Below are 13,349 nucleotides of genomic sequence, written 5' to 3' on the forward strand. Positions count from 1 at the left end.
GGGTAACAGCGGTCAGTGTGAAAAATGAATTCTTAGCTAGAGTTCATTTTTAATGAAATGCAAAGCCCCTAGTCCATGTATATTTGGTGAAATCAGGGCGGGGAACTTCATAGTTCTCCATAGTGCATTAGAGACTAGTTTAGACTTGGGGACAAGTTTACAGACTCTGCTATCCTCTGTCCAAGAGAGAAGCATTGTCACTCTTAGCTGGGAAGCTCTGCTGGCCTCCCAGAAGGCAGAGTAGAGTTGAGGATGTCAAGACATCGTTTGGTCATTGGAACAGACCAGCACATTTATCCTTGAACCATGTAAACCTTCATGGATCCAATACTGTTCCCTTTGGCTCCATGATTATTTTCCCTCCAAGTTATTCTTTTTAAAATCTCCCCTTGTAGCTGGAATTCTTTTTATTGTTGCTGTTAGTTGTTAGTGTTCCATTTGGAGAAAACTATATTTATTTGCATAAAATACATGCTAATTACTGTTTACTATTACTAATTGTGCAATTACTGATTACTGTTTGAGCAATTTGTGCAAATCGTAAAAGATACAAGCACCATGAGAGCCATCTACTCACCTCCTTAGAGGTCACACTGCCCCGTACAAAGTAAAAACAGCCTTTCTGTGTCATGGCCACCACATCTGATGTCAGTTGCCAAAACAACTTTTTATCCTTACTGCGAAAGCTAAGTAATTGAGGAAATGCAATTTTGATAACAGACACATGGTTAAGCAAGGGACTCACACCTTTTTTACTTTATTATTTCTTACTAGTAATGGATTTCTATCTCTAACTTGTTCCCTTAAAGTTTTATTTCACTTACAGGGGAAAACATAAGCACAACTTAACAAATCAGTAATGAAGAATTTTCGAGAGTGAGCGTGTGTTCCTCTTGCAGAGAAAAAAAGAAAGCAATCAAAGTTATTTAAATAAAAAGAGAGAGAAAAGAGGGCAAGGAATCACAAAAAAGGTACCTAAAGACAAGGCAGGATGGAAGCTGATACTAAAAAATGCCCTTTTTAATGAAATCGACATTGTAATTTTATTCGTTCAAAAATGGCACTATTTAAAGGCAACCTGGCAAAGGCAAAACTCAGCTTAGGGGCAAAGGCAGGCTCTTTTGAGGAATGAGTGGGGCTGGAGTCACGTGCCCACAGCAGGGACATGCTGGACAGTCCAGCTATGGGGCGAGAGACTTCCAAACCACCTCTCCAAACAGCAGCTTCCAACTGCTCATGATGGTGAAGGGCTAGGCCACTTGGAAACCCAGGCTGCCTGCTGTGAGCAGACAAACTGTGGAGTGCTGCTCCAAGCTCAGGCTGGCCATCGAGAACAGAGCAGCAGGTAATGCCCCCGCCTTCCCCACTTTGTTTCCCAGGATCGCCTCGTGAAATACAGAAGAATAAACTGTGGCAGGACTTTAAGAGGAAGGTAAGTTCTGTGCCAAGAGAGCATCACGGGGGGTCTGCATGAGACTGGGAGTCAAGGATGGATCATCTGAGAAGTGACTTTTAAGCAGAGACCTAAAGAATAAACAGGAATGAATTAGGTGAAGAATGGAGAAAGGAACTTTCCAGGTGGCGGGAAGAGCATGTGTAAAGACCCTGTGAACTGAAGGAAAGAGAGTGCGGTGAGGCGCTGGGGAGGCAGAGAGGGAAGGAGAGGAGAGCCAGTATTTATTAAAGGCTTCCTGTATACCAGGTATTGACCTAAGCCCTATCTATCCATCAAATCTCTTAATCCTTAGAAAAACTCTGTGATGTGCTTACCAAAGGGGAAAGAGGGGTGGGGAGGACAAATTCAGAGTATGAGATTAATAGATGCCAACTACTATGCATAAAATAGACTAGCAAGAAGGATCTACTGCATAACAACAGGGAATTATATTCAATATCCTGGAATAATCTATAACGGAAAATAATCTAAAAAATATATATATTTATATATTTATATTTATATATATAAAGCTGAATCATTACTGTACACCTGAAACTAGCACAAAATTATAAATCAATATACTTCAATAAAAAAAGTGAATCTCAATGATGGAGATACTATTATTTTCCCATTTTAAAGGTGAATAAACTGAGGCAGAGGGAGATTAAGAATTGTTTCCAAGGTCACACAGCTAGCAAGTAGAGGGACCAGAACATGAACCTCAAACCCTTAATCACTAGATCACATGGTCTATGGCACAGCCAGGCGATGCCGAGTCTTATGGGCCTTAATAAGGGTTTGGGGCTTTATTCTAAGTTCAAGGAAAGACACTGAAGATGAGGACAGTGGAAGGCAGGGGAGCCAGAGAGGACATGGAGATTCAGCAAAGAGGCTCTTGAGGCTGTCGAGGCAGCTGATGTGAAATGAGATTGTAACTTAGTTCACAGCAACCCAAAGATCAAATTGAAGACTCATTCAGAGGGGAGGGTATAGCTCAGTGGTAGAGCGTATGCTTAGTATGCATCAAGGTCCTGGGTTCAATCCCCAGCACTTCCACTGAAAAAAAAGACTCATCTAGAAAAAGTATGACTAGTCTTAGTTAACAATCCCCAAGATCAAAATTTTTCCCTGAGAGAAAAATGGTCTTGAGAAAGCAAAACGCTAATGATTTAAACATAATGTTCTGAGAAAAGAAAAAAAAATTTGGAAAAGAAGAAGTCAGTGCCTTTTGAAAACTTTTTGAAAAACATATTAAGTACACAAAGCACTTTTAGTCATAACACTTTTAGAGAATAAAAACATAATAAAATATACACCTATTTTATATGTGTATTTTAAATCTAAAATAAACATTTTAATATTTTTAAATGTTTAAAACACAAATTACAAACACTGTTGTCTTGACCCTCTCCACTGACTAGCATGTCTTCCTTTGAGGAGCAAGTCTGAGGCTGGGGAGACAAGTAACATCATTGCCAAATAGTAAATGATGAAATCTAGCACCTCCCTCCCAGCATGGTTACGAAGAAAGAATGAGTCAGTCTTGGTAAAGCATTTAAAATAGTGCCTGACCCAACACAACAGCCATAAGTGTGCTAAGTAAATAAAAAGTAGCGACCTCTAAAGTATCTATTGTTTTAAATGAATTAGAATAGAATAGAAAATAGAACGCAGTAAACAAACAGTTAAGAGTGATTACATTTTGTTAAACTTTGGTGATAGTTACCCAGGATCTCATATATGGAGGGAGGTCAAAAAGTGGGAGAAATAATGTCACACTACAGAACCTAATTCATTAATTCTTAGATTTGTCTGTTCATGTCACAAAGAAAAATGCTGCTGCAGGGGTGGACCCTGTGCCGGCAGAGACAGCTTGCACCAGCCAACGAGAGCCTGTCATGCGTACTTCTTCCCGTGACCTGTGTTCAGCCATACCACCTCGCTATCTTGAAACTGGCCACGGTGAGAGTATTCACACCAGAAAAAATTGGCAAATGCACAAATCAGGGATTTCCCCTCCCCCAGGAGAGACAGTTGTTTAAACACTGCCTAGTATACTTCTCTCTGTGCTCAAAATTCTATGAAAGTTTTCAACAAATAATAATAATTAATAACATTAATGCATTCAAAACAAATAATTCAACACCTCATCAGTTCTGCAAGACCTCGGGGGCATGCATTCACAGCTGTACACCAGAAACTGATGCGCTGCAACTGACTATATGTCAACAACAACAACAAAAATCTAAAAATAGGCATTGTACTGTTACTCAGTAAATTCAGAAGCCCTCAAATTCAGTTGCAGTTCCTTGCTGGGCATTGCATAAACCTGACCAGAAATAAATGCATCGTTTCTGAATTTTAGGCAATGTGAAATTTTAAGAGAATTCTTTTGTCTGAGGACACAGCTGGATGGCTCCACACTTTAAAGGCCATCTTCTTCTCTACCATTACTTTATAGATTCACCTAACACTGGACAAAAATAGCTAAAAACTGATAATACTGTTGATTTAAAAATATTCCAACTTCCTAAGTTTTCTAATCTTCAGCTTTTCATATGGGAACTTCTGACCATTCTCCCCTTTAATATGTGTTTAGGTCAGAGAGAGTAATTTAATTTATAATATATAAATAGAAAAATTATTTTTCTATTTTTAATATCAATGTATTATATTATGCATATTATATGCACTATAATAATCAATAATTTTATTATGTTAACAATGTAATAAGCATATAATGTTTAATATGCATTCATATATAATAAATAATAAATAATTCTAGATATTAATGTGGTTTGAAATGCCTCTACCAGGAAGTGCTTGGATACAGACCACAGTTAGGAACCCCAGCATGAGCCCAATCTGGGTGACAAAAATGGATGCATTGAGCACCTGATTCATTGCCTTTGGAGGACTTAGCTCAGCTTTAAATATACGTATTTGTTGGTATAGTTGAAACACGTACTATTATGCCCGCTAGACTGTGAGCTCCATGCAAAGGGGACTCTGCCTGCTCTCACCTACCATTGCACCCCCGGCACCTAGCAGAGTGCCTGGTATAGAACAGATCCCCCAGAAAGACTAGCTGCATCAAAGATGGGAGGAATTCTTGTTCTGGAGTCTATGACCATGAGGGAGACATGGGTATCATGGAGGAAAAAGCTGCACTAAGGCAAGTCAGCCAAAGCATCCAAACTGAGTGAAAAATAGCCCCCCTTCCCCAGCCCGATCCCCTCAAACCTCCTCCATCACCCTCCAAGTCAACAGGAAGGACTTGGGAGCCCTGCACAGAATGTACCACGCACACTGCCTTCTGCCCTGGGTCCTGGAGAGAGAGCCCTTTAAGGAAGACCACGGGACCGCTCATGCTAACAAGCCCCAGAGGACAGCTGGAGCTCCTGGCAGCGCAGCCTGGGGACCTGCCTAGCTCCATGGTAAGGGAAGACCCAGTGGCATTCACACAGCCCTCAGAGCTCTGCGGGCACGGAGGCGGAGACGGGAGAGGGCAGACTGTGACTCCAACACCAGCAGTGGTGGCGGTCATGGCAGGAGTCACCAGGCAGAGGACCAAAAGTGCCGATGTGTGATTCCAAGAAGAAAGCACTTGTGAGTTCATAGGAAGCAGCCTTTGGAACACCCATCCTGTCAGAAAGAGGGGGACTTGGGCTCCTAAAATAGCCTGTGAATGCAGAGTCTGAGCACATGGGTGTCCCCATGCATAGGACCCCACTACTAATAAACACACAATTTAAACAAAAAAATGACCCAGGGCGTCTGCCCATCAGCTCAGCAACCTATGTCACTCTTTTCAGTCCTACACAAGGAAATCTAGATACAGAGAACCATGACCTACACCTTGAACTTCCACCTGGGGCTTTAAATTCCAACTTTCGTTGGTATTATAGACTAATACATGCCGATTCTTTATGTTCCCTTATCCTTATGTCTCCCTGAAATACTTGTTTTGAAAAACATCTTGCCGTTCTTAAGAATCTCACTTTACATACTAAAACTATACATAAATGTTATTTCCTCCCTCGGAAAACATTGATGAGTAAATGTCCAATTGTTAAAATCCTGTAAAGTTGCTCTAATCAAAGGAAGTCCCAGCTTGAGTTCTGAGAGCACCTGATATCCCTTGTCATTTGGTGCAGGGATGACGGCAGTATCGTTTCTGGCCCCCATCTACACTGACCTAATCCTGACAGCTGGTGCTTCGTTAGAAGGTATAAATCAGAAATTCTACCCTTCTCTCATCCCGAGTCTGGTCAACAGCTACTTATTTCTTGAGAAGGGAAAAAAAAAAAAAACTCCTAGAGCTAACATACTTTCCTGAAACTTCCTTCTTCTAAGCAGCAAAGGGAGGGTTATAAAAGGAAATGCTCCCCCTTCTTGGCATGGCCTGAACAGTGTTCCTCATACGCACTCTCTAAACACATTGCAAAACGCATTATAGAAACCCAGCTCACACGGCTGGGCTCAGATTGTTTAAGCTATTTCTTTTTGTTAAAAAGAAGCAAAGGGGAAGTCAAAATGCCATTCCTTTTACTCAGAGAAAAGCGGTCTTTCTTTCTTTCTTTCTTTCTTTCTTTCTTTCTTTCTTTCTTTCTTTCTTTTTTCCTTTTACCTTCTGTGACATCTCTTACGTTCTATTGGGTTACGGAGCAACAGATTCCATTTCAAGGAAATCTGGAAAGGAGGTTCCTTTGGGAATTTGGATTTGATCTCTTGGTTTTTAACTTGCTATTTGTCTCAGTTTCTAACACTTCCTATAATCAAAAGCTCTCAACCAGGGTGGCCATCAGAACTGCTCGGAGAACTTCATTAAAAAAATTATAGATGCCAGGCGTTAAAATCTGGCATATCCTTTGAGCCAGAAATTGCACACGGGGGCATTTCACCTAAAGAAATTCGTCATCTGTGCGGCCGAAGTCCCTGCAGCATTTGGCCTAAGTCTCCGGGTCTTAAAGAGACTACACAGACGGAACTGGACTAGGGCCACTGAGAGATCTATTTGAAAATCCTACGCTGCCAACATCATACCTGGCACCTCGTACTGATGTGACAGTGGAAACCGCCTCCTCCGAAGAGCTGTGACGTTTTCCACGCAAATAGCCTGTTGATCTCATTGCTAGCAAGTCATGTCTGACTACGCAGCGATCCCCAATGTAGCCAAGACCTCCTGTCGCCGGGTTTGTACACCCCCCGATGGCCCCTTCCACGTTTGTCTGCGTGTGCAGCCAGTCCATAATAGTCCGTGTCTGCGGCAAACCTTGTCGCCCAGGAGTCTGGGCATGCGCAGACACTCGGGGTCTTCTGAGGACACTGTGCTCATCATCCTGGTATCATTCGGCCGTCGTCCAGAGGCAGTTAACTCTCTGTGTCCCCAGCCTGTGCTCTGCTAGTCGCCTCGCCGAGAGGCTGCGGAATACACGGCACAGGGTCCCCGGAAACAGAGCGCACTCGCACCATCCGCGTACGTGGGCTTAACCATGGCTCCTCTCTCCTGCCCGACTCACCCACGCATCACCTTACTTATTTTAACCACAGCCTTGTCTTTATCTTCTCAACCCTTTTCACTTCTGAACAAGTCATAATAGTAGTGGCTAAAAACTAGGGGGCATCTAGTCACCCAACAACAGGAGGTGAGTTAGTAAGTCACGGCTCATGAATACTATGGAATATTATTCAACCAATAAAAATGATGCAGTAGATGTAATAACAAGAATGATAACCCACCATACATTGCTAAGAAAGAAAAATTAAAAAGTCACAAAACAGGTTTTCTTAAGAATGCCCGTCAAGATGCTATCAGTTATAAACCTCCAGTGTGTAGGATTATGGTTGATTTCCATTTTCTTCTTTTTTGTTTATGTCTATTTGATAACCTTTTGAAATAAATATGGATTATTTTGAAAAAAATAGAAAATATTAAACATTAAAAAAATTCAAAATGGAATGTTGGAAATGTCTGATTTTGGGATGTGTTGGGCCTGGGATAGTCCTGCTCTGGCGGCTCAGTTGAATTGGATTGGACTGGATTGCATCATGCCCCAGAGCAACGGCTGTCACAAGACCTTGGATGAGGGAACACTTCCTCTAGGTGTTGCAGTGTCGTGACTCTTAGGGAACCAGTGGCTGGAGATGTTGAGAACTGGCCACCTGAGTTATAGCACCACCCTGGATATAGGTAGGTAGAGCCCAGGACTCTAAATGAGGTCCTAGACTGATTTTCAGACATTTAGCAGAAGAACTATTTTTTCAAATGAAATCGTACTCAAAATACCAACCCTTAAGCAAACAAGAATTGTGTTGTTCTGGTTGAAGGAGGAATTGGGGCATCCAGAGACCCCAGTTCAGCCTCCCCTTCCTGCCCTCCCTGCAACCAGAAGTTGTTAGAGTAGTTCTTGAAGCAGCTCTGGAGGTTTCCAAATTGACTGTTTGAAAGCCAACAGTTGTTGGTCTTAAGAGGGCAACTTCTATTCCAGCAACAGGTTTGCCCACTCAGTGCGAGAAATCCAACCAAAGTTATTTTTACCTCCCAAACACATACACCTGAGTTTCTTGAGACCCAACCTTCCTTCTGTGGAGCAAGTGTCTTCATCATCTTTGCCTACAAACTCCTACAAATTCCAGATATTTCCTTCAGTCTTCTGACCTCCAATGCCTTAGGTAAAATGAAGTTTTCCTTCACCTGTGGTCCCTGAGCACTTTAACCATGACACCCTGCTACACTGCTTTGTAACGTGGTGCCTGAGCTGGGCTCACACTATTCAAATGAATCCTGCAGGTAGGAGTGAAAACTTAACTCCCTAACCATGGATTCCCCCTGTGTGTCTGCAGTCACTGGCTTACATGGGAATTAAGAAATCTCAGTGAGGGAGTCAGGACCATGGTTTGAGGTTCAGACAATATAGGGAAGGCTAATGTAAGGAGACACTACGAGACTCTATGGAAAAAAGCTACTTCCAAAGAAGGAGGAGTCTGGCTCTACCAGAATCAGCCACACAACCTAGTAGTAGGAGAGGAAATGGTGGTTTCCAATGGAGGAGAATGGCCATTAATAAAAGCATTAAAGCCCAGCCAGTCTGTTAGTACATATACATCCTAGAGATAAAAGGCTTGTGCTTCCAAATGAAAATAGCTATTCCATGACTCTGTTTGGAACCTCTTCTAGAAAAAGAGAACTTAGTGGAGTGAAGTCAGTATTCCAATGGTAGAGAAAAGGTAATCAGTCAAAATCACCAGCAGAGCATCAGGCAATATCCCAGAGGCAAGAAGCAGTAGTAGCGAAAGGAGAAAGCTAGAAAAGGGTCCCTGATCATAAGAAGCAGTAGTAGCAAGGGTGTGTGGAGCAGAGAGTCTAGCGAAGTGGTGGGAAAAGAGCCACCAAGTTGTCTGTACATGAGAACGATGACTGGGTGGAAAGCAGGGGCAGCAGGATATTCAACAGTCTGGACCAACAAATGAGAGCACAGGAGACCCACGTTGGGTCTGGTTGCAAAATGTGAGAGGGAACCATATGGGAGAGGGAGAGAGATGGAAGTCCAGGCACTAACAGCTTGGTATTGAGCTAGCAGAACTCATTTGGAAACGTTAAGGTGTGCTCATGTGTACCCACACACTAGTAAGAGCTGGGGACACTCAGGCTATGTTTTGTATTCTTATTATTTGTTCCCATGACTGGGGCTTGACATTATTAGGTACTAGGTACTTCGGTGAGATTGCTATGCCTCAGAGATCTATGTACCAGAAAATATCCCCAAGTGAGCCCCAGTCTACGTGAAATGACACACTTAGATGTTAATGGCATGTTAATTCCCTGATACTGAGGTATTGCAACTGGTAATAGGTTAGCAGAAAGGATTCATTGGACTAGCGAAGACTGCTTTAAGCATGAGCATATGTCAAATGCAGAACTTTTATTTTAAAATTTAGAAAAAGAAAAGCTACTCAAAGATCAAACTTTGGTAGCTTGGAATTAAGGTGATTAAGAAATGTTAAGAGTGTCCACAAATCCAAACATGATAGATGACCTTAGTTTCATCTAGAAAAAGGTCAAAGCTGCTACAAGTTGACAAGTATGTATGCATTTCAAACTATCCAGACAGAGCAAAGAACAGAATATATTTTCTTTCCCAACATTTTCTACAGGGAGTCAAATTATTCTACACTTCGTTTGTCACCCACCCCTATCCTACTGCTTTGATTCTGAGACAGCACATGCACTGGAACCATATTTACAGCATACTTGCTTATGTTCAGATTTATGTATTATAATTTATGTTTTTGAATTTATGCATTAATTTATGTTCCAGAGAATAAATTTACATTCCCTGGATTCACAAGTCACACAATTGATTTTATTAGTATGACTGTTAAAATGAGTATAGGAGACTATTGGAGTTCAAAGTTTGCATAAAAATCAAATAGATGTATAATTAATATTTACAAAGGTATTTTGAATGAATGCTAGCTTTTTGCGGTGTGACTTTTATTAAATGGTGGAATTAGTAAACCAGACATTAACTCTCCTAAGTTTGAGCAGAAAAGAGTTTGAGAAGGAGGCTCTTTAACTAAGAAGAAGCAGTTGTACAAGATGCTCTAGGGTCTTCTCCCCAAGACTGACTTCTTCCTTGGGGTTCTCTTATTTTGATTCTCTCATCATCATGACTTCTGAATACAAGGCAATCTACCTTTTTAAAATCCAATTGATCACTTAAAGTATAAAATGCCAATAACTTATTCCCAAAAATATATGTGTGTAATTTTTTCTAGTGGAAGGAGATTTTCACTTAAAACTGAGAAAGTTCACATTAACATGGAAAATACAGGCTAATTAAAAGCAGTCCAATTTCAAAATAGTCTTGTGTTGTTAAGGAGCCTAGAGAAGTAGCGTAGGGTTTGGTAATTCTCAAGCTTCCTCAGTTTAAGATGGATACCCTTGGCTGTGGAGGGCAGGTGTCCCTTGGGAGTAACTTTTCCCTAACGGATTTACTGGCTGCCATCTTATCATGTCAACTGTGTTATGTTCAACATAAGAGCCTATCATCTCCCACCCAAGGACAAAGTACAAAATATAAAGCTCAGAGTCACAGATTTTCTGGTGGCCTCTAACTCAGTTTTGTGTTATAATCTGAGGAGCGAGAGTGACTGGAGGAGTTGTGATTCACGATAAATGATTCTCTGGCATTTCCCCTCCTGTCTGTAGTAGTCAGCCCTATGACTCGCTCAGTTTACCCCACCCAGCCCATCAGCAAATGATTAGACAAAACCCAGCCATTTCAAGTGCAAAGTCTTAGTCATACAATAACCACATTACACAAATATTGTAAAGTAAACAGAGATACCATCACACAAAATTAAATGCAAGTTGAGGGGATTTATGACTGACCAGACAAAACATTAGTGAGCAAAATACCTTTTTTAAAAGGCCAACCTATATTTAGTTACAACTGTTCCCTTTGGAGGAATGTGGCATATCTTGGTTTTATCAGTGTGATCTTTAGCTTTTTGACAATCCACAATTAAAAACACATAAATCTCTAGTACATATCTTCAGTAGTCATACTAATTCCTGTTAGCTAAGGTATCCAAAAATAAACTATTTATTCATCTAAACTTAAGGTTTTAAGAGAGTTCTAAAAATACAAATTTATAAAAATTTACTTACATAATTTTCTTGTTAAACACAAATAATTTGGTATGAAATTTGGTAACTTTATTCATTTATCAGTACTATCAAAATGTAAAAAGGAAATAAGAATAGCTGTATAGCTACCAAAGTAGGTTTAAAGATAATTATATTTAGATATCTTCATTTGTAATCTTCTATCTGTAATGTTAGCTCTTAAAAAATATCATTAAATGTGTGAACAGAAAATAGAGCAGCAGAAACGTATGTCAAGCTTCTAAAAATATTTATATTTAAAAGAATACTTACTCTTTAGCTGCCCTCTAAGAGGATATGTCCTGAGTTTTTCAATAATATCAACCACGATCAAGCAAGTCAGAACCAGAGAGACTGGCAGGTCAGGTAACATATCAGGTAACACGGCAGAACCATTAACATTCTTCTGAACCTGTTTTCAGAAGACCATTTAGAAGCATTAAATTTTTGTGCTTTCTTTGTTCAAAATTCTTTGAGATGTCTGAAAGTAGTGTTAAATTAATTATAAATACATTTACTATAAGATTAGAGGCCTTGTTTTCAGCCTTTTAGGTGTTCAGCCCCACAAGGTTTTGAATCATTTCTAAAGATGTATTAAGGATTCTTATCAATGGAAGAGCTTTCAGTTAAAGATAGAACTTGGCAAAATGTAAAAATATAACAGTAGGTTCCTGGAATACTGGAACGGCGAACCTTTCCCAACCCTGCTGCTAAACAGAACCTTTGAGAGTCCTAGCTCAAAGAGCCAGGGGGACAAATATTAGAGTGCTGGGTCTTCCAAGGAGAGAGAGCTGGGTAAACCAAGCTAGGTTTCGGATCACTTCCTTCATCTGTTTAAGGTATCTACAAAAAAGCCTATGGCAAACATCATGTTAATGGTAATATGTTAAGAGTTTTCCCTCTGAGATCAGGGAGAAGACAAAGGTTACATTATGACCATTTCTGTTTGACATTGTCCTAGAGGTCTTAGCCAGTGTAATAAGGCAAGAGAAAGAAATAAGCAGTATAAGTATTGGAAGGAAATAAAAACAAAATATCATTATGTATAGATTATATGATTGTATATGGAGAAATTCTCCCCAAAATGAATAAGTTATTTCTACATAGCAACAACAAAGAGAAAGTAAGGTTTTAAAAAAATGACGCCATTTGATACATCAATGAAAATTCCAATATTTTTTGTGGAAAATGGCAAGCTGATTCTAAAATTTATATGGAAATACAAAGGGCAAGACATTCTAGAAGAAAAAAAAAAAGAAGATATAAAGGTTTTCTCTTCTGGATTAAAAAGAGCTATTATAAAGCTACAAGAATCAATACAGTGTGGTGTTGGCATAGGAATAGAAAAGTAGGCAATGGAACACAACAGAAAGCTCAGAATAGACCATGTACACACACATCTGATTTATAACAAAAGTAGCACTGCAGAGAAATGTCACAAGGACATACTTTTTAATAAATGGTGTTTAGTCCTTTAGATATTATTTGGAAAAAAAAAAACCTTGGTTCCCTACTGAGCAACATACACAAAAATTAGTTCCAAATGGATTATGAATCTAAAAGAGAATGACAAAACGATATAGCCTCCAAAATATAATACAGGAGAGTATCTTCAGGACTTCAAGTTTCAGATTCACAATATGACAAAATCTTCTCAAATAAGTTACCAAAAGCAATATCTATAAAGGAAAGAAATTGATACACTGGACTATTTTAAAATTAAGAACTTCTCTTCATCAGAAAAAGATATCATTAACAGCATGAAGTCACAGAATGAGAAGATATTTGCACTATATATAATCAACAAAGGTCTTGAAATCTGAATATACAAATAATTTTTTCAAATCCATTTTTAAAAGATAAGCAACACATGATGGAAAAAAATGAGCAAGATGAAAAATATGCTAAATCTCATCACTTACTGGGGAAATGCAATTGAAAATGACATTGAAATTCAAGAATATACTCACATGAATGTTTAAAATAAAAAGACTTACAAAGTAAGTGCTGGTGAGGGTGGGGAGCAACGTGATTGCTCATTCTCTGCTAGTGGGAGGCTAAATTAGCATCATCTCTTTGGAAAATCGGCAGTGTCTGCTACAACTGAGCAGTTGAATATGTCTTATGATCCATCAGTTCTGCTCCTGCACATTTAACCTACTCAGATGCTTACACATGGGCACCAAGAGACACATTCAAGTATGTTCATAGCAGCATTATTTATAATAGCCAAAACTG

The 13,349-nt window shown here is 39.7% G+C and overlaps 1 protein-coding gene across 2 annotated transcripts in view; it reads right to left on the minus strand.

Annotated features, from left to right (window-relative positions):
• TMEM236 (transmembrane protein 236) overlaps positions 1 to 13,349 on the minus strand; it is a 31,377-nt gene that overhangs the window by 3,524 nt on the left and 14,504 nt on the right. Inside the window, exon 1 of one of the 2 annotated variants that reach the window (XR_004134231.2) lies at positions 6,485 to 6,590. Coding sequence is in view for 1 of the 2 variants with exons in the window: in XM_010992986.3 (XP_010991288.3) it covers positions 11,385 to 11,523 (139 nt within the window). In the remaining variant the exon portion in view is untranslated. Of the gene's footprint in view, positions 1 to 6,484; positions 6,591 to 11,384; positions 11,524 to 13,349 lie in introns of those variants that run through there. The other variant, XM_010992986.3, reaches the window with a different exon arrangement.

The sequence above is a fragment of the Camelus dromedarius genome, chromosome 26, assembly GCF_036321535.1.
Source record: "Camelus dromedarius isolate mCamDro1 chromosome 26, mCamDro1.pat, whole genome shotgun sequence".
Lineage (NCBI taxonomy): Eukaryota > Metazoa > Chordata > Mammalia > Artiodactyla > Camelidae > Camelus > Camelus dromedarius.